At 39.1% G+C, this 26,041-nt stretch overlaps 1 protein-coding gene across 4 annotated transcripts in view; it reads right to left on the reverse strand.

The window, feature by feature from the left end:
* Positions 1-26,041, reverse strand: part of KIF13A (kinesin family member 13A) — a 119,197-nt gene that overhangs the window by 21,703 nt on the left and 71,453 nt on the right. For 3 of the 4 annotated variants that reach the window (XM_087764395.1, XM_087764380.1, XM_087764373.1), the window contains exons 10-25: positions 25,215-25,326; positions 24,515-24,727; positions 22,838-22,948; positions 21,544-21,678; positions 20,249-20,379; positions 16,791-16,877; positions 16,517-16,683; positions 10,601-10,811; positions 5,714-5,876; positions 4,911-5,051; positions 3,088-3,237; positions 2,405-2,569; positions 1,569-1,742; positions 868-1,019; positions 615-747; positions 345-491 (exon numbers count right to left, since the gene is read on the reverse strand). In XM_087764395.1, the coding sequence (XP_087620521.1) occupies positions 345-491; positions 615-747; positions 868-1,019; positions 1,569-1,742; positions 2,405-2,569; positions 3,088-3,237; positions 4,911-5,051; positions 5,714-5,876; positions 10,601-10,811; positions 16,517-16,683; positions 16,791-16,877; positions 20,249-20,379; positions 21,544-21,678; positions 22,838-22,948; positions 24,515-24,727; positions 25,215-25,326 (2,392 nt within the window). Of the gene's footprint in view, positions 1-344; positions 492-614; positions 748-867; positions 1,020-1,568; positions 1,743-2,404; positions 2,570-3,087; positions 3,238-4,910; positions 5,052-5,713; positions 5,877-10,600; positions 10,812-16,516; positions 16,684-16,790; positions 16,878-20,248; positions 20,380-21,543; positions 21,679-22,837; positions 22,949-23,808; positions 23,856-24,514; positions 24,728-25,214; positions 25,327-26,041 lie in introns of those variants that run through there. The other variant, XM_087764388.1, reaches the window with a different exon arrangement.

The following is a 26,041-nucleotide window of genomic DNA, read 5'->3' on the forward strand; positions in this document are numbered from 1 at the left end:
CCATTCCTGTAAGGGAGGGAAATAATAGAGCGAGACATCTACTATTAATCACCTCTACACACAAAGGTAAAAACAATTTCCATATTGCTGCTGTTTTGTGTATACTCAAATACCATACTTGGCTCTTTATCAGTTATACAGTGAGTTACAAGCAAAAAAAGAAGCAGATTTAGCACCATATGCTCACATTATACATATTAGCCTTGAACACATGTAAAACTGCAAAATTACATATCGTGTATCAGTGTGCTAAGGTCCCTTATGGAACTATGTTGGGCTGGCTCTAGAACAGCAAAATAAAACCAAAAGAATAAATCAAACACATGAAAAAGTAACTGTCCTACCTGGTAGCTGTCCAAGCCCCTTTGCAGTTTGGTTGATCTGGCAGTCACACCACCTATAGAGACTGAAAGAATTGCTTCTACCATGAGAGGCAATGTTCCCGAATGTTGTACGGGTTTCACTGTCACCTGAACTCTGCGAGAATGACCCTGAACAGGTAATTGAGAAATAGAAAGAAAGATAGAGAGGGAGAGAGAAAAACAGAGAGAAACTAAGAATAAAATCAAGAATCAATTTAAGCACGAGTAAGACGACAGGGAAAAGATACGTACCTGCCTAAGCTGGAAAATCCCCCCTGTGTTTACATCTTTTGCCTGATGGAGTTCAACTGCAGTATATTCTCCCATCTCATTCAATTCTTGTATGGAAATCCACATTTCTATTCTTCGAGTTACTTCATTCCACCTAAAAAGACATCCCCACAAAAACTAATGGTTGCCTCACCAAACTGTATTTTGTGCACCACAAGTATTAGAAAGCCTTTGGAAAGCTGATGGAGGCAATTCACGTGCAATTTATTTGTACCTGTCTCTCAGCGTCCTAGTTTTAGCATGAAGAGAATCAACTTCCCAAACAGAGCTGCCATTGCCAGTACATCTGTGACCCCACACCTCAATAGCAAGAGCTCCTTCTGAAATGAACTCCAAAAACTCCTCTGTGACATTCACCACATAGTCCTGGCAATGAGAAAAACAAATCGCATCCAATCAAATGAAATATCAAATCTCCTCAACTAGTTTGTAAGGACACACCAAACAACTACCTACCTGCGTGGTAAAACTCTACAGTCTGGATCATAAAGATTTACTCTGGTCAAGAAAGTTGTGAAACATATCACCTCAGCAATTCCTGCTTCTGCATTCTGCATTTCATGCTTTGAGAATTCTCATAAAAGCAATGTCACAGCTCCAATGATCTTTTTTAAGTTACTGAGCTTACCAAGCAAGTATATAATAAGATGTCATTATATAAACTGTAGTTACCCCCATGCATTACGGGTGACATCTGAATTTAAAAGACTAATTAAAAGGTTTTTTTCATTTTGCTGCATTTTGAAGAAGTGAGGAAGTGAAATATTATGGCATTCTAAAGTATAGTCAAAAGTCATTAGTTATGTGACTTGATTCCTTCCTTCTTCCCCCAGCGAAACAAGGCTCAAATTCTAAACAGCTTATCTCAAACATACCATCCTCCTGGTAACACTAGTTCATAATAAAAATAGTTACCTTACAGTGAGAGAAGGCCACTGTAAAATGAGCATCCTTGCTCTGAGGTGAAGGCACATCTGGATCTACCACTGGGGCTGCTACTGTTGACTTGCATTGATCCCAAAATGTATATTGACAAAAGACAAAATTGGAGAGATTAGGTGGTAGCCCAGTTGCTTCTTTTATTTTTACCTGAGGAGACAAAACAGATGTTCTCATAACTATCATTGTTTCTTCTTCAATTGTAAATTGTTCAAAAACTAAATATTTAATCCAAAAGTACCAACAGCCAAGAAGAATTTTTAAAGGACGCCTCCAATTGCTTTCCAAAAGATGCTCCTATTGAGGAAATCTGTATTTTGCATATACAGAAATGCAGATGGCAAGGAAAGCAGTTACATGCATCTAACTAGCCCACCCATGTACATGTTTTCTTTGAGGAAGCTGATAAGCTCAAGTGGAGAATGAAGAGCTTCATCACAGAACAAATGAAATCCAGACACCACCCACAGATACTACATTAGATGATCAAACAAACCATAGGAGATGGTTACACAGAAAAACTGTTTCCCCTTCTGCGTCTGCCAAGGACAGTCCTTGTAATGTCAGTACTTATGATGTAGACCTGCATATACTAGAAACTAACGCGAATTAATTCAGCCACTGGCAACCACAGCCAGTTAGACTGACCTACACTGAACTGGAACAAGAGAAGTCTCTCTTTTCTCTTTAGAAAATTCTCTTTAGAGAATTTTAAGCAAGCAATAGCCTACATAGCTTAGTACTTTACATCAGACCAACTACATAGTTACAGAGGCCTGAAACTGTTAACGTCCTCATATGTGCTCACTTACCCTGCAGGAGAGTTTTTTTGCTCTATGAATAATTTCTCCATTGTTATCCATGACTTCCAGACTCCCACTCTCACTGGAGTTCTCAGATGAGTCATCTCCTTCTACTACACGTTCTGGGACAGACCCAGTGACTCGCATTACTTCAACATGCAACCGTCCTGCAACCTAAGGCAAGACAAATACTAAGAACCTGTGCACAAGGGACTTAAAGACATTAAGATGGTAAATATCTAACTCTAGGAGGTGTGCAGAAACAGAACTCAACAGCTCTCAACCACCAAATGAAAAGCAACAATGTCAAAAAAGAGGAGAAAGGAATAAAAAAAATTATTTGTATGCAGAACTACTGACCTTTTTAATTCACACACAACAGAAAAGGCATACGGTGTCATGACTGTACATCAGAACCTTAGTATGCTGGGTTTTGCTCGGTTACCTACACTGACACCAAGAATTTTATTCTACCATTTTAGTAGCTGGGCAATTGTAAACAATTAAACAGAAAACATACATAGGAATCTGCAAAACACTTATTCACTGGGAAACAAGATGCTAAGCATCATCTGCTTGTTAAAAAAATCGGTGTACGTGAAGCCTCCCAGCAGACAGCCACGTTACCCCCGTAGGTATGACGGCATAGGTTTGCCCCGCCCGCTGTAGGTTCGGGCACTATTTGGCTTTACCTCCCCCTGCTGGCTGATGATGGGCACAGCGTACTGCAGCTTAACGTCATAGAAAAGGCACTCCAAAAACACGTTGGCGACGCCAATTAAGTTGTGATTCTCTTGCGCTTCGTAAAAAGGATCACCTCTTTTGCCAATCAGCTTCCTTATCTGTTTTAAAGATCATAAAAGTTATGTCAAAAACTGTAAGCGTGGCAACACCAAATCAAATAACCACATAGTATAAGTTCACGGCACAAAAATTAAGTCACTACCCATCTTTTCTGTTCCTTCCTGTTACACAAGTAGAAAGGGACTAGGAGCACATCACAAATCTGAAATGAAATCTTTGACATGAGACATTATACAATCCTTTCTTTACTATGGTAAAGAGTAATATAATGACCTACATTTTTTAGCAATGTCAAGACAAACCAGATTTTACCATGAATAAGCACAATAGCCACCGATTTCAGAAGTTTCGCCTTACTTTTTCTGCTCTGTTTACTCTTTTTAAATGAGGGGACAAATCATCCCCAGGTAGACTAGTGGACTTTCTGCTGGGTACCACTACAAGGCAAAGGGACGGTGCAGGACGACTCCCACTTAGGCATACAAGTGCTCCTATGATTCCCACGGGGCTGAGATCACATCTGCAGCATTTTCTACGCAAGTACCCCATACACGGCCACAAAGAATTCATGCAGATTCCTAGCACCATACGTGCTCCTCAGTGGACTTGTTAGCTCCTTCCCCTCTCCTCCTCCTTCGTCTTCAACACATGCATTTGACCTACGTGTTTCTACGCAGCACGTAGAACACATGCATTATGGACGACATAGGTCATGGCAAGGACAATCCTGGCTCAGGCAGACATCATATATTCACAGGATGTGCTATCAGTTCTTACTAAAGTCGGCAGCAAAATCATCGTTGTCTTCAGTGGGCACAGATGAAGTGCTTGACCTCCCCTGTGTTATGATTTTAGAGATTCCCATTGTCCTGTCCAAGGCATGTAACAAAGGCACAAGAGCTGTTCAAACATATTTGAGAATGATTCTTGATACATGTCATTTAGGTGCTCCCTATCAGCCACAAGACAGCAAGATATACTTCCTATGCACTTCCACCTGGACACTTAGAGGATGTCTTCTGGAACACCAAATCTCACATCTATCTCTTGCCAGTAAACAAGCAAGCTTTTGACAAGTCTCACGCTTTCTCAAGGCTAACCTACCACTTAAATTCTCAGGAAACGCCACTTTGTTTTGATGGAGATAGTGATGTAGGCTAAGTATCTTCAATTGATTTCTTCAATGCTTTAAGGTTGGGGGATATACAAATGAAATTACAGAACATTTCACATTTTAGGATCAAGTTCTACCCTGCTAATGTGTTCTGCACTTTGACTGTATCGAAGCAGCATCCTTGATAGCTTTGATACTGACCGCAATTTAATAATTTCATTTCTAATGCAGTTTGCTGCTTCCATTCAGAGTTGGTGCCTATCTGCATGGCACCTATATTACGCCAGGTAAACAAATGCTCTTAGTGGTATCATGAGTCACTACGTCGGCACAATTACATCTGACCTCAGCACACTGATATCTGAGAATACAAGATGGAATAGGTCATAGCTGTGTTTTATTCTGCATGGGCATTTTGAGTATTTAGCGTTATTCATAGTTTTTTTGGGGTTTTTTGTTTGTTTGTTTGTTTTTAAACCACAATACTGTACCCTTTCATATATGAAGTCATTGCACTTTTATCCGTACAACGTATTAGAAGGGGTTAAAAGAAAATAAGCTCCATCTCTGATGCCTTTCAGAAAACATATACAATACCTCAGGAATTTTCTCCTTCCACTCTTGATAGAGGTCTCTCATGTCAATCAATTTGTTCTCTAGTTTCTCAATAGTCCACACTTGAGTACCTTTTCCTTTTCTTCTCACTTGAATAGCAGGCTCACTTACTATTGCACCCCTCTAAATCAGAGGAAAAAATAATCACTGAAGGAAAGGTGCATGTAAGTAGTTTAACTCTTCACTCAAATTGCATTCCTAAAAATGAATAAGATACAGAACATATGGCTTCCCTCTGCATGTCAGCCATACTATCTCCATCCTCAAACACAGCATACCCTATACATCTCTGAGGATCCAGATTTCTTTATCCTTCTTGGACAACTACCATTCCCATAGGAACATTAACACTCTCAATCAAATCACTTATCACAAGCATATAATCCCAATTGCTATCATTAAATTTACAGCAGCACTACAACTAGAAAACCCTTAAGACAAAGAAATTGTAGGCACCTGTAACAAAAAAACGGTAATTTTTGCAAACATTACTAAATGCAGGTTTTACAGCAACAGAACACAAGTGTCTGTTTACAAACTGCACGCGCATATGGTGATCATATACTTGAAAGAACAGTTAGAGCCATACTTAACGCTACGTTCCCATTTTTGCTTATAAATATTCACTTTCAATATATTAAAGTCAGGTAGCACCCATATTTTGCCTATGCATAATCTAACGAAAGTAACATTTTATGGCCTCAAGTTAGATGAATGTTATATACGTCTACATATTTTAGATTAGCCATAAAACTACATTTTCCAACATTCTTTGCTGTCATTACCTTTTTGTTGGCACTGAGGTTTTCAGCAGGGATCTGAAGTGTTACTTGATAATCTGTTAGTTTACTCATTTCTTCTGCTAAGAAGTTTGCTTCTCTCACCAGTGTATTTGCCTTTACTATTTGCTCTCGAAGTTTAGCCAGGCTCTGTCGAAACAATTCATCCCTGTGGTGCAGTAGGTAACATGAAAAATACACAGAAACCTATTTCTATTATTGGAAAGCTGCAAATAGAGGTGCTAACAAAGACTTTTCTGAAACAAGTTGAAGAAGAAATCCTGTATAGCACTATGTCAGCAAACATGAAACAGTGCCAGACAATTTTATTGAGGAAAAGCAGTGATCCCATATTAAACAAACATATTACTGTTGAGATAAGTCTAGCACAGTAATGCCCAAATAAAAGGGCACAGTACTATGGGAGCTGTTACAGTGATGATTTGTTAGAAGCCCTAGAGACATTCCTAATTTTCAAGAAATGAAATAATTGCAGCTGTCTTTGTCTTTAATCTGGAGTCCTGTTCCACAGAAACTACCAGTCCCAACATGTGAGACTTCATCTAGATAAAACCCGCTTTTCCTCAGATCGTTATGTTGGAACCTGCCATCACTGCAGGCCAGAGCTTTACATCGCAGCTAGAGGCTCTGCAGCGCTACAGACCCCCAGACCTCCCTCCATATACTTAAGCCATCTCAAGTGTACACATTAAAAAAAGAAAAAAATAAAAATCTTAAGTCCTATATACCCGAAGTACCTTTTACGTAATAGATGAATGAGGACAGGTTAAAGCCTGTGCACTCCGTACAGTTAACAGTCTCTGGGCAAATTCCAAAAAGGTTTCTAAGGCCTGTCTGAGCAAATCTGTTCTAACGTAACATCTGGCAAACCTGCTATGACACATACCTGCGATACTAAGATACGCTCTCACCTGGGATTCTCATCTTTAATTTGCCTTTTAAAAGTATCATGGTTATCCTCTGAGCAAATGCAAAGTCCCCCTTTCTGCCTTTCTTTGCAATCCCAACAGCACCTACTGTATCTCATCATCTTCATAAAACTCATGATCAAACTTCAGATATTTCAGTGACGAGCACTCCCCAGTATGATTTTTTAGCTTTTCTATGCAAAGTCCTACTGAAATACAGTACACATTGTGCACATACACTTCTAATTTCCACAAAATACATCACATTACGGACAGCTGTAGGAGGAACAAGTAAACTCATGGGCCTTGCTGTGAATACAGGCAAAGTTTGCCTATTTGCCTTTATTCAGATAAGCTTAGATCTTTTGCATGCCTTTATAGTAGAAACCACAGACAACTGTTAATATGTCTTTCAGTCTCCAACAGAATTCTTCTTGACCGGCTATCTTTTTTCAAAATATCCAAAAGAACAGCCTGGGTAATTCAAATTGCACTCTGCTGGTTCCCTGATAGCATACCAAAACAGTGAATGGCCAGCAGCGTTAGAAGCAGCCCTGAATTTTAGTGCCTTCAACATGCTAAAACATGCAGCTTTGTCTCTCTCCCCTATCTGACCCACAAGTTTGCAACAGTGGTGGGTTTTTGTTGGACCTTAAATAGCTGCTACTCTCAGTGTATTTTTAGTCCACTCCCTCCATATCTGCTACCGGCATTATACGGAAAATTCCCTTCCCTCTGCCTCTTGCTTCTGTTATCCAGGCCATCAAGATTAAATGAGCAACTCCAGACCATGGGAGTGACGCACTCCGCAGACAGCTGTAATGTTGGATTCACCCAGAAAATGAAGGTAGAGTCAAGAATTACTCACTAAATAGTACTTAATACTGAGAGTGCATTACACCTGCAACCACTGCAAGACAGCTGCCTAGCCTGAGAAACAGAAGGCAGCTTTGATCTGTGAGTGCTGTAAGAGCCACAGGATTCAGCTACAGCCAGTCCCTTCCTTGATCCAGGAAACCGGCATCTGGTGAGCTTTTTGGGGAGGCTCCCACACCAATCTTGTCTTAGCTAGATTCTTGAGAAAGGAATGGTTTAAGACTCGAAGGAGGACTTACAAGTAACTCAACCAATTATTATGGGTAGTTCTCCTTACAGTTGTGTTTTTCTGTACATAGCTGTGCCAGCACCCTTCCAGAAACTTAAGCAAAAAAAAAATATGTTTCAGGATTTCATACAACACATATGACAAGCTCCATCAGAATATTAACCAAAGCAAATACCCACTGAACATGAAATCCTGAAACAATTGTTTAAGCCAAACAAGGGAAACTTACACCTGATGCTCATGAGGTGTTATTGCAAGTCTCCGGGATTCCTAATGTCAGATACAGAATATGCTGAACTAAACCTCTGGTCCAGTACACCACCACCACCCCTCACCCTGACAAATGAAATTTTTTCAAAGTTACAATGGGCTAACTTTATGCCAACAGGTTTGAACACCAGGTCAGGTTATCATCTGTCCTTCCATAGTCAAGAGAAAGCCGGAATAAACTCTGTGCAATATGTTCTGGCTGATCTGACAGATACAGCCATGTGCCTACATCTGATACGTATCAAATCCATTTTGCTGGCTGATCCGGTAGAGCTCAGCTTCATTTGCAATGGCAACAGAGCAACAGCTAAAACTGCACTGATCAAATCCCGTGCAATCCAGATGCTTGGCTCTTTCACATGTTCTTCACATCCAGTCTTGCCATTTTTTCCTACATTTCTTGCCCTCTGGCCAGTTGGCCGGTAAACACTTTCTCAGCACCACGTGGCCACGCTTTTACAGCAGAAATCCCTCAAAGATTTTTTTCTGGTTTCTTATTTAAGATTCAAATTTTTGCCCTTTTTCTGCAGAAGTCCAAACCTCTTCTAGAACTATAAATAAATAAAAAGCATACCTAAGGGGATCTTCTGGAGGACAGGAAACCGAAAATTAGTTCTTCCAGAAACTGCTTATTCAACGGCAGTGCCACCAAAACATTATCAGACTCCTTACTGATCGCTACAAAGAGCACTCTCCTCTTTTTTACAACGCAGCAAAGTACAGTCTTCAAGTAGTTCAACAGTTTATATAGAATAAAGCATTCATCCATGAAATCCAGAGGCAAAAATGCTTGTTCAAAGCACAGTTCCTCCTAAGAAATGTCTAACAACTACTGAGAAGGCTGGCAGAACACTTAGCCTTTCTATCACTCCAGATTTTAATTTTTTGTCATTACGTGGTTGTGGTGGCTGGTTAATTTTAAGTTGATTCAGTTACAATTTTTTCTTTTCAATGCTCAAGGACAGGCAAGAAGTTTTTGCTACTTCCTTTTCCCTTCTGTTGCATCTTTTTAGAGGTATGGCTTCCCTTGCCAGTAAGCCCAGTTCTCATTTCTGCTACTGAAGTGGGTTATCAGTCATTTCTTGATGGCCTTGCTGTGCTCAAAGCAGTTCCAAATAGCAATGATTCCAACTAGCGTGTTTCTCATTTTGCACTCCTTCTGCAGCCCTAAAAGAGCCTGCAAATCCCAACCATGACTCTGCAATGCTTCACATGCAGTTCCCAATGATTCTGTTTTTAGCTCTTACAGGCGCAAACAATTATTTTAATTGAAGTTGAAACACAGCACTACTTCTCCCTATACTTGCCATGGAAAACATTCTAGTCATTGCTGGTCAACAGTTTGTTATTTGTTTAGTTTTTATTCCCAGGCCAAACTGGGCAGAAATTACAAAACAAAACCTTGCACGAAAACTAAACCAAGATCTGTTCTATTTCTAACACTCTGAATTTGAAAACTGCAACACAATCTTGACTATCCTTGTTTAGACTCCTCTTGTACGTGGATTTTTTTTTTTAAATGGTGGAGAATAAAGCAAAAATAATCAAAATAGGAAAAAACACTCAAACTCACTACGTATAGAAAAAAGGCTGAGTGAATAATGAAGCTTTTGGCTTAAAAGAAAATAGATTAAAAAGAAACTTACAAGAAAACTGTTAGTACATCGAGTCATTCTTCCTGCTGAATTACCCCAATGACAGAATACTCGTTTGTATGCTGAAAAGGTAAATCATCTCGGTTGCTGCCCCTAGGACTTCTCTCCATGGAGCTGACATCCTTCTCTTCCCAATGATACTAAGAGCAAGTTTCTCTCATTGTCCACATGCAAACACACACGTGCTGCTTAAACTCTGCTCACATCTTCCTAGTCCACTTTTTAAACTCCCCTTGCAAATCTCATTCATTATGGTCTTTCACCAGGGCTGCATTCAGGTGCCATGCTATTCCTCTGGAAGGAGGCCTTTTCACCTCATGGCAAGCCTTTTCCTTCCTAAACAGCTCAAACATACTCTATTTGACTATTCTGCAGTTCTCAAATACACAGCAATCCTCTTGTAAAGCTGGGCTTACTTTTACAAACACATACATACAACATTTAAGGACTCTTGTTTTACTGTATTTTTTATGGTTTTAGATTGCAAAATATGGTGTTCTCATTGTATACCCTCAGCACTTATTGTATACCCCTCAACCCACTACTCCTTAGGGGACTCCTTTGAGTTGACAAATTTACCTCTGCACTATCCTTTCCCTTCTTTCCAGAAGTAACTTAAACAAGAATTGCTAAACCAAACATTTCAGAAGCACTTTTCTAGTTAAAAAAAAAAAAAAAATTGCTATAATGCTGATCAATAAAAGCTAAATTCTTATTTCATTTTTGTGTTAAGTCAAACAGGAAGACCTTGTATGCATGTTACACATCAGAACCTAGTCCTGAATGAAATGCTAACACTTTAGTGCAGGCAGATCTTGTACTGCATGCCAACTCTACTAAAAAATATTATAAGTTTCTGACAGATGGTTCAAGCCTCATCTTTCACACTTTGTAGCTCTTATTAATTCCTTTGTTTTAACTCCAGTATTCTCACCTCTCTTCTGTCCAGAGATTTACTTTCTGCTGTGCAGTCTGAGCAGTGTAGGAGAGCCTGTCACTGCCATGCTGATGCTGCCTTTCTGGAGAGAGCTGCTGCCGCAACAGCTCTAATTCACGTTCATACATCAGCCGCTGCTCCTCAAGAGCACTCCGCTTCTCTTCCAAGTACTGTTTCTCCAAGATCTGGACCACGTTTTGTACTGGGTCTAAGGGGGGGGGGTGGGGGTGGGAGAAAAGTGAGAAAATGCCATTTCGGCATTACAGAACACTCATTATTTATTTGGTAACAGCAATCAACATATCCCAGAGTCTTTGCAAACACAAGATGACCACTGCCCCCCAAAACAAAAGTCAAAATAATAAATATTGCATTAAATAAATAAATCCAAACAAGAAAAAAAATACAGCATGCAAAGAGGCTAGAACAATGCTTAAGACCCTTGTCTACTGCATACTTCAGTATGTGAAGTTACAATATGTTCCAGGATCCCAGTAAGAAAAAAAGAATAGATGGAAAAGGGAACAAATTAATAATAAGAAAACAAAGCAAAATACAAGGGAAGATGTTGTTAACCGGATAAGGAAATGACTTAAGGAAGTAAAAGCAATTTACTTTCTCCATTTTGGCAGAGAATGAAACATGCTGGAGAGCTGCAGATGAAAACTGAGACAAACAAATTGCCTGACTAGCCACACATCACATTGCCTCAATGAGCTTCACAGCACTGAAGCAGACAAAGTACATTCTGGAGGGGACTTCTGCATTTAGCTTTACAAACCACATTTCACCTCCGTATCAACCCAGAATAAATATCCATCTGGATACTCTATCCTGAAACAACAACTGCTTTTGTCAATCAGCTACAGTTAAACCTCAACTGCATTCAAGTTAAAGAAACATCACGCTGTCTGTTCCTGGTTTTAGGTCCAGTGCCAGACTGCACCTCTGAAAAAGCAATTCAGTGGAATAAACTCCTTCTATATGCTACCAGTATATATCTGCTTCATGTATATACATCTGAAACCTTGAATACAGCAAAAAAGTGGTTTGCAAGAGGTCCATCTAGATGAATATCTGAGTGACAGCACATCACCTAACAGATTGCTGATTCTGTACATCAGAAGGGGAAGGGAGAGGAGTTCCATAGTTGGAATGGTGGATTATTAGGGGAAGCACCATCGCAGCTCTAGGACTTGCCAGGATTTTCAAATGCAAAAAACTTGAGCTTTGAAATAATTGATTGTGATACCTCTTCCGTTTTGCAAATAAAAAAAAAAAAAGAGCTGATGTGACTTTTAAGGATGCCAATCTGCCACAAAGGAGGGAGAAAAACAAACCTAGATTTAATTATACTGTCCCACTTTGGAACTAGAGGTGTGCTTCTCAAAAAAAACCCCAAAAAACCAAACCCCAACCACAAAAACCAACAAACCCAAACAACAACAAAAAAAACCCAACCAAAACCAGAAAACATGTCAGTGTGATTTAGTTATGAACCATCTTGCCTTCACTACCAAAACCCAGTCCTCATAAGATTTTGTACAAGTTTTCCTGATACTACCATGCTACATGAAACAAAATTTGGGTTACTATAGCATGCAATAGAGGATTCACATGAAAAGCTCTGTAGGGTTTTCATTGCTAGTAGTGTATGTTGGTCACCATAACATGTACATACACTCTCCCAAAAAACACGTCCCCTGTATCTTTGCAAACCAATGTAGCATGACTGTATTCAGTAATCTATAACAACTTACTTAGTACTAAAACTACTGAGACCAATTTTGCTGAAGATAAAATAACTCACTGTCTGCAATTTTAACATATATGGCTATTTAGGCAAGTCACTTCATAAAACAAATCCTTCCTATTATAAATGCCAGAGAAGCCGACAGGATCTCCAGGGTTCTGTTGTTACAGTGGGTTTGTATTTGCCTCTCAGCATCCTTTTTTGAAATATTAAGATTGATGTAAAGCACATCTTTATTTTTAGCAGAAAACAGGCACTACTGCACGTTGCTACTGTGGCTCCAGCCTTATCCACGGAAGAAATCACTGGCTTCACTCAAAGACATCATAAAATACCACCACAATGGTAATTATAACACAAAAAGTTAAAAATCAGTCAGTATAAACAGCAACCAAATAGCAAAACAGTGATGCATAAAAGTGTCTTAAAATAACCAGAAATATTACTTTTTAGTACATGACATTCTCAGAAAGACGGTTAGCTATTTTTAGTTTTTAAACAGACAGTGCAACAAAAACAAGTGACTGAACCAAGTTCTAATATTCTAGACTACGAATCAAGTTATTCATGTTGATCTGCATCCTCCTCCTCCTAACTTCTCCACATAATACCGGAATTAACCTTCACATGCATAGCTTTTATTGGATAATCCCTAAAATCGTTTCAGTTATGTGTAAGAATGGTTGAGAAATCGAGTATTATGCAGAAGATAGAGAAGAGGCATGGAAGAAATTAAAGCCCTCTATTGTGTTTGCAAACACAGGAAATGAATCTAAGGCTGACTCATTAAGATGAGACTTTCCTAAACTGCTCAAAGACCAGCTCCGAGTTCAGGGAGCAGATTTCCTTAATAAAAGTGACCTTTTCAGCCACCTAGATTTACAGGATCACAACCACCACAGAATCAAATTACACCACGGAAAATATTTGGAACAAGATGTAAGAACCTAGTTACAAATTCCCAATTTCAACAAAATCTACTACTGTTTGGGGAAAAAAACAAAAGGTGGGTTATGCTTGTATTGGAAGGCAACAGGTAAATTTACACTTTTAGAAAAGTCTTCAATTTAACTTTTGAAAGCTTTTACACAGCAAAGCCCCAGCCTTTCATAGTGAAAAAGCAAAATATGGTACGAATTATGAACCATCTAGTTAGAAGATGAAAAAATAAACAGTCAATTTTTTCACAATTCAAAAGAAGTACAATAGTGTTTAAGTTAGATTTAAACACCATGTTCCACAATTTTGGATTTCTCGTGCAAAGTCAAATAAATTACGGATGATTCTACCCAGTGCCTGCCAAACACACAGCAGATTCCATATGGTGTTAGAAGTCCCAACTCCCAATCCTTTACATATTTATGTGACAAGAGTTCAGTGGCCCTGAGAAGACCATTCATATGCAGTTAATCCTCTGCAAATGTTAGAATATTAACACTGAACCAGAAGAATGTACTTTCTCCATAGGATGAACAGCATTTATTACCTTGCTGCAATGTCACTTAATTCACATCTGCAATCTGTTAATCCAGTAACAGCAATGCTGAACAAATTCCTTAAGATTTCACGCGAGTGCATTTTTCTAAGCAAGCTAGAAGAACGTTATGACACAGACTGCTTTGCTAAATTTCATCAAAATTCCCACCCTGAGCTGTAACAGTTTTGTTTGCTTAAATGAGAAGCTCCATAAACTAATCACATTGTTTGCACCGTATACATGAATAAAGTAAACTTCTTTGCTGCATTCTGTGTTTGACCAGTATCACAAACTAGCGGTACAAAGCTGATCTGAGAGAATCCCCCAAAGAAAGCGAACAAGCTGAAGGGAGGAAAGACCCTGGGTGTTTTCTTTACAGCTGTTTTCAAAGTTACACATTTTCCTCAGAGCTCCTCTGGAGCCGGGTGCAGTATGTGACACTGTTGTACTGGTTACATGGGATAAAAATAAATGTGTTTGCCCCCTGGAGAAGATAGGCTACTTATTTACTGTTCTCAAATAGATCAAGGGGGGGAAAAAATCCCCAAAACAAAGGAAAACAAAAAGCTCTTGGTTTGGGCTATATCAAATCACTGATGTGAAAGAAAAATCCCAAAACCATACATGCCTATAAAATAATTATCTAATAAAATTTTTAAGATACCTCTTTATTCCCCCCCACAGCATCTCCAAAGGATATGGAATTAGAATTAACTGTCTTCAGTTATTTAGTTATTTCTTCTTCCTTACCCATTCTTAAAATTCCTTACCCTTCCTTAAATTTTTTCATTTTAAGAAAGAATAAATAAACGGTATTGCTGCTTTACTTCTTACCCAACAAACTGGAAGCCTGTCAGAAAAAACCCTGTATTTTAGCTATACCATCGAGAAGAACAGAACCTGGAAGCGCTACCGGGCTTCGAATCAAAAGACCAGCCTATGATCCTCACAGTCACTTGTTTTGTCAGGGGTTTATTACCACTTACTACTCCAACTTAGTTAAGCAACACCTATGTGGGAGGGAGCAGAAGAGACAAGAAGCAGAATAATTGGGTTATGAAGCCTCTGAAACTGTGCGGCATGTAGGACTGCTAACATTTGCTGTGTGTTAGGGAGGAAAGAGCTCTAATGAAACAGCAGGGTCTGTACTGTTCTTGAGCAAAGACACAGAAGACAACTGACCAAGACAAAATTTGGCCTGGACCACAATCAAAAAAGCCTAGTGACCTAAAATGTAAAGACACTTGAAATATTGTGAAGAATCATTTCCATCAGCTGGATAACAACACACGAAAACCAAAAAATGTGACCCTCTGTTCAAAGAACACTGACTCATTGTAGACTGCTACAGTTTAGTCAAATCCCTGGTTAGTGACAAGCAGATCAAGCATCAATTAATGCTTTCAAATTTCTCCAGCAGTCTCATGCATGAGCCAGTCAAGTTCAAAACCTTTGTCCCAGTTTTGGCACAGATAGAGGATGGTTTGAGGCCTTAAGACAGGCAACAGAATCTTCACAAGGGATGACAACACTGAAGACCACCAGGATGGCAGATTCATCTGAAATTCGTCTCCTGGTATGAGTGAACCACAACGAGAATATTTCTGTTATCACACAGTAATTTCACATCAACTTAAACGACCTGACCCTGTAATTCAATCACACAAGCAATCCCATTAAAATCAAACTGTAAAAAACCCTGCAAACTATTGCTAGAGCATCAAGCAAATGAAACCATCATGCTGTACTCAATGGCAAACCAGAGAAAGTTAAAGAATAAGAGGAGACCAAGAAAAAAGTAAATACTGTATTTCAACAAGTAAACCACAGCAAACAGTTAAAATACTGTGAAGATACGAAGAAAGGAGAACAGAAAGCAATGAAACAACATCTACTGTGTCTTCTTGGTCAGTGATCAAAAACCAAGGTTTTTGCCTCTCAGATTTTGGGTCTTAAAAAACCTGTCCAAAACATTCAGTAGTTTACCAAGTTTTTCAACATTTCTTCATACCATATTATAGCGTATGAACTATGACTTGCCTTCTGGAAACCATGAAAACACCATATTATTTTATATATACCATACTGTTATTTTATATATACTGTATTTTATTATACTGTCCAAAAAAAGGCATCACAATAGGTTTTAACAAAGATTGAGAGTGATCAAGCGCTAAAAACCATGCTAGCTGCCATTTGACTATCAGTTTCTTATCTTTTCAGTGTTTTTCTACTAAGGTTAAAATGGTGTCAGTAATATTTGATACAAAAGGAAGGATGAAACTAACCGAGGCATGCCTGGAGCACCCTTTTGTCTGCAGTAACTGGCAAAAGCAAGAGGTTAGTAGGACTTAGATGATGATTTGACAGGATGATTACAACTCAGCTGCACTATAAAGGACAGCAGATGTACAGATAAAATTGTGTGCCAGGGCACAAACCAACTGCTAATTTGTGTCTGTGTGTCTGTATTTATACCTAGGTGCGTATTTTTTTAAATATATATATAAAACAATGCTAAGCACATATAAATGCATATATATGTGCTTAACATTGTTTCTGTAAAATATCTTTTTCTGAAAATGCTCCAAAGGCCCCTGGAGCAAGTGTACCACTTGCTTTACCCAGAAATTAAGTTCCACACTGAATTTGTTAGACAATCCAAAAGAACCAGCTGCCTTACCATTACTATTCAGTGTCTTCATAATAACTTCCATTTGTGCAAACTCATAGTTGTAGTCTGGTTCTGAAGAAGCTTCACTAGCTGCATCCAGATCATGCTCTCCTAATGAAGTTTCTTTCTCAAGGTCTTTCAGCCAATCTCGTCGTTTCCTCTTTGGTAAATTGATTCTGTGTAAAAATTTAAATTCAGTTTCTAAAAAATTTATACAGAACAGTGGAAGAAAAAAAACATAGGCTGAATGTAAAGAGGCTGGAATGTAAATATCAACTATTACCTAAAAAAGTGGTTGTTTCCCCATAATATTCTATCTCCGTGCCATAACTGAGTGACAGAACATACCAGTGCACCATTTACACAGGATCTGAAAGAAGAAAATACAACTTTTGTGAAATCCTAAAAATAAAAGGTTGAAAAGTGACTACAAGATCTACTGCTTCTCCCATCTATAGACAGTGATTTGTATTGTATGATGCAGAAATCTGCTAGGTTCTCACTAAAGAATCAACGGGAAAGTTACTGGTCTGATTTCTACTGTCAGAACTAAACACAAAGCACCTTTCCCCTCCAGCTTTGGCTGATACAACTCTTCAGTAAACATACAGACAACGTTGCTTTTAGTTGCATGGTTTTCTTTAAACGCCCATTTCTCAAACTGGGTCACTGCCTGTTTCTTATAAACAGTCTGTAAACTTGGTTGCATGCAAATCCTACTGATAAAGCTCTTCAAGATATAAGTTAGTCAACACACAGTTGTAAAATGTACTGTTAACATACTCGGCATTCAAGCGTAAGAAAAGAACCTTAGATCCAAGTTTCATTCTTTCAACAAATGGAGTCTCTGTTATTACCATGGGTCTACTTTTGTGAACATCTGGTATACTGCTATATCTGCATTTAGGTTTCAATCACAAAATGAGAAAAAATGGAGCTATTGAACTTTTGCATATGCAAGTCACAAAGCAGAACATTTTATTTTAAAAGGGAAAAAAATTTAAGTAAAATGAAAAAAGCCTTTTCAGATGCAGTGTTCTGTATTCAGCTGTCTCTCTCAAGTAAGTCAACACAAACACGTAAGCATTTGATTTAAAACCAGATTTTCTTCCCCCCCCCAATTAAATTCTGGTAACTAAATTTCTGTTGACAGTGTCTTAAGAACAGCTACTTAAGTATTGCAGATCAGGCACAAGTAAAACAAAATATGTTTTTTCCACTGACATGTGCCTTTGTTCTTGCCAGTCAAAATGACTGATTTCCAGTACAGTAACTCTATCGCCACAAATCTGAATCCCATCTGCTTGAAATTTTGTACTGTAGGCTGCAGAAGAAAAATGCAAATACTAGGAGGTATTTTACTGAAGGCAGAACGAAAGAGATCGGATTTTTTAAAAGGTGTCTCTCTAACTTCTGGTTCTTTTCTAATACTAATCTACACATTATTTAGATATTCAGATTTCAGTCAAGCAGCATGACTATTAACTAGGACCAAGGTACTGCTTATCACATGCCACTGGAGACGAAGTGACAGACATTTCCAGTTCCACCCGAGAAGCCACAGTGCCCCTCCAATGAAAAATAATTGAAATACAGAAGTAGAAACAAAAGGAGAAACATGACTTCACACTGCGTATTTACTAGACACAACAGTAATTAAAGATTTAGAAAAGAATGTAAAGATTTTCAGATCTTTGAAACACCTCTTGCTCAGAAAATACTGAGCTTTATAACAGGAACTACTCATGACGCACAATTTCTCCTCCTCCATCGAGACACAGCCTACTATCCCATTGCACAGGTCAGGATAGCCAGCAGTGTCTCAGTGATCCTGTTACCACCCAAGATACAGACAAGCAATGGCCCCTCATTCCTACTAAATACCTTCTTGCAATGGTTTATTCTGAGCCAAACCCAATGTAGGAGAAGATCAGGTTCAAGACCATCTAAGGAACCTGAAAGTGCACAAGTCCATGGGACTTGATGAGATGCATCCGTGGGTCCTAAGGGAACTGGGGGATGAAGTTGCTAAGCCATTATCCATCATATTTGAGAAGTCATGGCAGTCTGGTGAAGTTCCCACTGACTGGAAAAGGGGAAACATAACCCCCATTTTTAAAAAGGGGAAAAAAGGAAGACCCAGGCAACTACAGGCCTGTCAGCCTCACCTCTGTGCCCAGGAAGATCATGGAGCAGATTCTCCTGGAAACCATGCTAAGGCACATGGAAAATAAGGAGGTGATCAGTGACAGCCAACATGACTTCACTAAGGGCAAATCGTGCCTGACAACACTGGTGGCCTTCTACGATGGGGTTACAGCATTGGTGGGTAAGGGAAGAGCAACAGATGTCATCTACCTGGACTTGTGCAAAGCATTTGACACTGTCCCACACGACATCCTTGTCTCTCCAATTTAGAGACATGGATTCGATGGATGGACCACTCGGTGGATAAAGAATTGGCTGGATGTTTGCACTCAAAGAGTTGCGGTCAACAGCTCGATGTCCAAGTGGAGATCAGTGACAAGTAGCGTTCCTCAGGAGTCGGTACTGGGACCGGCACTGTTTAACATCTTTGTCAGCAACATGGACAGTGGGATCAAGTGCACCCTCAGCAAGTTTGCCAACGACACCAAGCTGTGTGGTGCGGTTGACACACTGGAGGGTAGGGATGCCGTCCAGAGGGACCCTGACAGGCTGGAGAGGTGAGCCTGCGTGAACCTCATCAAGTTCACCAAGACTAAGGGCAAGGTCCTGCACATGGGTCAGAGCAATCCCAAGCACAAATACAGGCTGGGCAGAGAATAGATTGAGAGCAGCCCTGAGGAGAAGGACTTGGGGGTGTTGGTTGACGAGAAGCTCAACATGAGCCGGCAACGTGCGCTTGCAGCCCAGAAAGCCAACCGTATCCTGGGCTGCGTCAAAAGAAGTGTGACCAGCAGGTTGAGGGAGGTGATTCTGCCCCTCTACTCTGCTCTCGTGAGACCCCACATGGAGTACTACGTCCAGCTCTGGGGCCCCCAATATAAGAAGGACCTGTTGGAGCGAGTCCAGAGGAGGGCCACGAAGATGACCAGAGGGTAGGAGCGCCTCTCCTATGAGGAAAGGCTGAGAGAGCTGGCCTTGTTCAGCCTGGAGAAGAGAAGGCTCCGGGGACACCTTACTGCAGCCTTTCAGTACTTAAAGAGGGCTTACGAGAAAGCTGGAGAGGGACTTTTTACAAGGGCATTTAGTGATAGGACAAGGGGCAATGGCTTTAAACTGAAAGAGGGTAGATTTAGATTTGATATAAGGAAGAAATTCTTCGCTGTGAGGGTGGTGAGGCACTGGAACAGGTTGCCCAGAGAAGCTGTGGATGCCCCCTCCCTGGAAGTGTTCAAGGCCAGGCTGGATGGGGCTTTGAGCACCCAGGTCTAGTGGAAGGTGTCCCTGCCCATGGCAGGGGGGTTGGAACCAGGTGGTCTTTAAGGTCCCTTCCAACCCAAACCATTCTCTGATTCTATGATAAACCACTGATAGCCTGTGATGATGCAGAGTGGGTGGGTGTGTACATGTGTGGGGAAATCGCAGTTTTATCACTGAATTTCCCTTTTAAGTATCTGTTTAAGTCACCTATACTGAAGCTACTCACTGATTAGAAGGTAAGATACTTCTGACTATGTAAAACAAAAATGCACACGAGTTATCATCTAGTAAAGAAAACCAAACACTTCACTGGAAAGTGTCACTGCTCTTCCTTACCTTGCATTTTCTTTTGGTGTGAGTGTAACTTCTCCATCTAAAGCAATATCAATCTCACAGTGTTCTGGTTGGATTCCTATACCAAAGAGCTGTATATCCTGAGAGGTATCTGCACCAACTCTTGTGTGATCCTAGAAAATAAGCTGTTACTAAGAGACAAGCAAGCTATCACTGTTTATATAACTAAGAAAATATTAGCTGAAGCACTCAGACTGCACAATTTATGTGCTCTCCTTTGCTAAGCACTTTTATAGAGCAGAAATGGTGCCACAGCAGATTTGAAGATTGTAATGGTCACACACAAACTGTTCTTCTGCTCTGCACTTTATCTGTATACGGTTTTAGATAAAGCAAAATAAAGGACTTGAAACACAAATTCTGATTTAAAAATATTCTCAGACTATGCTTGCATACAAGCAAAAAATGCAGATAGTGAAGAAAACCAGCCATGTCATATAGGCATACATAACAGAGGGCAACATGGATAGTAAAACAAGGTGCACGGAGTTGGCTGCTTTTCAGAAAACAGCTATATAGCACCTCAATATACTAATCTACATAATTTCAAGTTGTATTGTCAATTCTGCTGAAATACTTTGCTGCTGTTAGAGAAGTTGTGCTTTATTTGCTACTGTTCATATACAGAAGCCCCATCTCAGCCACTAAAGCAGAAAAGTAACTATAAAAATAGACAGGACATTCTTTCATATCTTATTGACAAGGAGCTCAACTTACTAGGTTTGTATTTGACACTATTTCACTCTGACACAAGACTAAACAGAATGGTATGAAAGCTAGTGGCACTAGGAAAACACATTTCTGTAAATTTTTAACAGTGCCTTTTTTCCCCTCTCTCTCTCTCTTTTTTTTAAGCTTTTCTGTCATCAAAGACTATGCTTACTCTTACTGATTACGACTAAACATCATCTCTCTATGATTAACTCATTGAAAATTTAAAGCAATCCTCAGTTCACTAACAAAAAGAAACATCTAACACAAGGCTCTCCCTTCAAGTTCAGTCCAAAAGGTAATTCTATTCATATCCTGTCTGGAAAAGCTAGAATTTATCTCAGCACTGGCACACACTGAGCCCTTCTCCCACTGTTGGCTATCAGGAGATCAATTAGGAAAACAATGAAGCTGAACTGCAAAGGGAGAACAAAAGCCTTAACAGTAGGAGGAGGCCTATCCTATTTTGCTGCAACTAGTCTTAAAAATCTAAACACACTCTCAATAACAAGTTGAGCCAGAAATTCAAAACGATGAACAAGTAAACATCCTGTTCACATTCTTACCTTTAAATAGTAAACCAAAAGCTCATTGAGCGCAGGGTCTGCATTCAGGTTCACCAGGTAACACTTGTCATCCCCAACCTTGATACCTGAAGACTCAAGGGAAATTCCCATGCTCTCTAGCTGTCTTTGCCTCTCCTGCAAGCACAAAAATAGATGATCTTGCCTGCTGCAATACGTATTGACAAGTACAGCAAGTAAACAAAAGCAGAGCAACTAAACCTGAAGATGCACGTGCTGAACATGCATTCTGTATATCGCTACCAGAAGCAGAACTGAAGACATTGGCCAAGTACTATATGTTTAACAGAATTTATTTTTACACACCAACAGTAAAAGTCAGATCTAATCCTCAAACATCTGCTTCCCCAAAGCAGTGCTTACTTACCTAAGCAGCCCTACTGATTTTATTAGAGCCACTCCTAAGTAACACAATGTGGCTTTGAACCTCTATGTTAGTTAAAAAACTAGTCTCAGTTGCAATTACTTCAAAGATAACCATAGTGATAGATAATTTAGAAAATAGCATGCCACAGTTTAGGTTTATTCTTTCGCAGTATTACTATTAATTCAGCTAAAGCATCTACTCGATCACACATCTCTTGCTTTGCTACAGTTTGGGGGTTGGATTTTTTTGTTTGGCTGGTTGGCTTTGGTTTGTCTTTCCCCCCCCACTTTTTTTTTTTTTTTATTTAAACAGTTGTTACACCAAAGCACACTTCTCAAACATTAGGCCTAGAAAGGGAAACTAACAATACTCGTTCTCCAAGCTATAGATGGTGGAAATGATGGAAAAGTACACTGAAACCCAGAAGTCTTATTTTAAGTACAATAATAATGAACAAATATTAGTGAATACACATACACATTTTCCTTCTCTGGTTAAGAAGTCCCTACATGCAAAAGCAACAAATACTGCCCAAAATTCTGATCCTTTTGTAATTCTTCATTTTCTTAGTCACTTCAAGGAAACACATCCAAGATCCCACTGCAGTCTTATAAATAAATGAGCTGCCCAAACATATTTTGAGGTTTTATTTTAAAATCAAATATTAGCTTTTATCAATGATATCATGACACAGCTACATTTATTCTAATGAAATTCAGACTTAAAAAAAAAACAACCCCAAAAAACCCCAGCAAAAACAAAAAAACAGAAACCAGGGGAAAAGACAAAAATTCAGAGGAATTCTAAATAGCTCGTGGGGAAGACAGCACAGTCCACTAAAGCTCATGAAATTCAGCTGACTTGCACTATAGGAGTATCTGGCATTCCTCCTCAAAATTTCTGAAATACCTGTGCAATTTCTTCTGTTTTCCTTAGCTTTTCTTCCCAGGTGACTGTTAGCTCTTTTATTAGTTTTTCAGATTCTTCCAATTTTTCCTTCAGTTCTGGTGCCTTCATGGCCTAAAAGATAGAAATTGGCAAAAAACTTCAGCTACTTTTCCCACTGCAACATCTGCTTGCACAAGGAAACTGCACGCAGCAACATAATATGAAATGCAACGAGTATAGATTTCAACTATATCTCCAGGTTTTTCACGACAGAAGATGAAGAAACATGTCACTTGCAAAGGACGAGGACAGAATCAACCAATAATGAGTCCAGATCTGAAATAGCTGAAGATCGACATAGCTCCAGAGGCTAATGGAACCAACAAAATGTCTGGTCCCGGCCACTCAAGCTTCAGTGTCTGTATAAAAATATCTGAATATTTAAAAACTTTAAGTCTTAGCTGTCTGAAGTTCAACTGCAAAGTTTTTCTTCCAACAGTAGTTTCAAATACAAATTCCTCTCAATATTTAGCCTTCCATCCTATTTTGGTTTTGTAAGTGTTCCTAGATTCAGACTGACCCTGTTGATTATCTTTGAAGGAAGGCATGCTCTGGAGCTAACACAAGCTTCTCATTTCACAATAGGAAACAAAAGCAAAGGACTTGAATATGTCCAGTGCCAAGTAACAATTCAACAGGCTGGCCTATATCGCTATATAACTGTTTTTAACAGAAGGTATAAGAGAAAAAACTTTTTAAAAAAATTACTAAGACTTTGGACACCTTCCTACTGATTTGTGTTCAGCCACAGTCCGCCAACATAATTAAGAACATGCCACAATAATATTTTCTGACTTAAAATATGGCATAGAACAGATTTTTATTTACAAAAAAAGTTAATGGCTCCTTTTCTTGAAGCAGATTTTCCCATTTCAGCCTGTAAGGAACGCTATTCCTTAAATGAACGTAAAGTTTAAACGCCATACGTTTACCTTCAGACACACTTCTGTTCTTTTTCCACCAGTATTTTGAGTCTTGCCTGAAAAGATCAAAAATATTTTCCTACAGTGCAGTGCCTAATTTCTCCAGATATCACCAAGTAAACTATCCTGCCCTAATACTTTACTCTCCAATTAGAAGTATAAATCTAAGATAAGCAGCAATCTCAGTGTTAACTGTTAAGGCAGTAAAGCAAATTGCTGATGGTTTCAGTGTTGCAGTTTTGACAATTTTCACAAATGTCAAGGAGAGAAATGTCCCACATATTTTGTGGTCTAATACCATATTTACGGCTTTTCACACTTTCCCATTTGACGTCATAAAATTATATAGTCCACCAATGCAAAAAAAATCTGCTAGTAAGTCTACAGAATGAAGTTGTACTCTAGCTCTTATCTGTGCTGCATCAATTACTACTTGACACAAAGTTCTTCAAGAACAGTCTATTCTGACAAGGGTCACCATCAGTACAATATTGTCCTTACTAAAAGTTATTGAAAATAAGCAAACATTATGTTGGATTTATTTCAGGAAGCAAGATTATTTTAAATTAAAAAAAAAAAAAAAAAAAAAAAAAAAAAGAGTGCAAGACTCTTCCTTTCCTCGTTTTGTAAGACTTAAAAAGAAAGCTAGTCTTCCAGCCAGAGTCTGACACGCCCTTGGGAAACTCAGTTTACATTGTTCTGTGAATAATGTTACCTCAGCTTGTGAGAGCTGTTCTTTCAGTTTTTCAACTTCTTCACGTAATTCTCTGATGACCCTAGCATTTGGATCTTCATTCACCACAGCATGATTAACTATCCTTTTGGCTCTGTCTGCATATCTCAGAGTAGAGAGTGTTTCTTCATAGTTGTCTGCTGCTGGACTAATTGTGGCTATCATGGCCGTTTGGCTGTTTCCTCCCAAATTGTCCTGTAGAGTGCATCCACAGAAAGTTTGAGGGTTAAAAATTGTTCCAAGACTACATAGTGTCTTTACAAAGATACTTAAAATACAAAGCTTGCTATTTAGACACTGAAAGGTACTCTGGATGTAAACTAACCAGTATCATCCATGAACATTTCCAGCCACCTCCACCAGCTTTTATTCCAATATAACTAAAAATAGCCTAATATGACTTTATATAGAATTCATAGAATCATAGAATCATTAAGGTTGGAAAAGACCCTTAAAATCATCGAATCCCACCGTTACGCTTAGCTGTCCGTATTACTTGGAACAACTTATAGCTATAAGAGCTCCTTAGCTCATTTAGAAAAAAAAAAAAAAACAAACCAAAAAAACCCCAAAAAAATCCCAACCAAAACAGAAGTCCACGTACACGGAGGTATGCTACAATGATCCTACAAAGTATTAAGCTGACATCTTGTGAACAGGGTGAATGAAAAATATTAATTACCTTGAGAAGCCAAGTGAGTACAGAGTCTCTGTAAGGCACAAACTTGTTTTTACCCTTCCCTGCTGCTTGGTCAGCAAGTGATGATATAACCAATCCCAGCGTTGAAAGTGATCTATAAATGCAACACAACAGAACAGCTTTAAGACGTATTCCAAACGTAGATTTAATAAAACATAGAAAAGGGGATTTGCTAAAGAGTTTAATTCACGCTCTGCAGAACTTCACATCCAATTTTTAAAATACCAGGATAATTTAGAGTTGGAAATGACCACAGGAGATCAGCTAGCCCATTGCCCTGCTCCAAACAGAGCAATGTATTTATTGAAGTTACGTATTTGGAAGAAAAAAATGGATATCTACAGTGTTTCATCTCATCTGGTACTAAGACCAAGTTCCAGGAAGACTAAGTTGAAATATTCAGGTATTTCAAACAGTTTGAAAAGTGCAAAGCAGACTGCTTCAGCACATGGAGAATCACTGCCTTTGACGAGACATCTCCGTTTTCTCAGAGACGAAAAATCTTTCTATCTCGGACGCTGCCTCATGACACTGTTACGAGTCACCACTGGCAGCGCAGCAAGAATCCCCTATCTCTAGAAACAACGTTTTAAGAGCACTGGCTCCACAACAGACTAAAACTGAACAATTCTTGAGCCATAAGGAGGCACCCTCAAGACAAAACCAGCTATGGCTCAGAACTAGTCCACATCCCAAACACGACTCTAGAATCATGAAGAAAATACAGATAACTCGGTCATTTTGGTACATGTAGCACTTCTAGAACAGGGGTAACTGTATTAGCAACCTGTGCAAAGCATATGTGCATT

The sequence above is a fragment of the Nipponia nippon genome, unplaced genomic scaffold (assembly GCF_047370975.1).
Source record: "Nipponia nippon isolate SJK-2023a ecotype South Korea unplaced genomic scaffold, ASM4737097v1 scaffold_1, whole genome shotgun sequence".
NCBI classification, from domain to species: Eukaryota; Metazoa; Chordata; class Aves; order Pelecaniformes; family Threskiornithidae; genus Nipponia; species Nipponia nippon.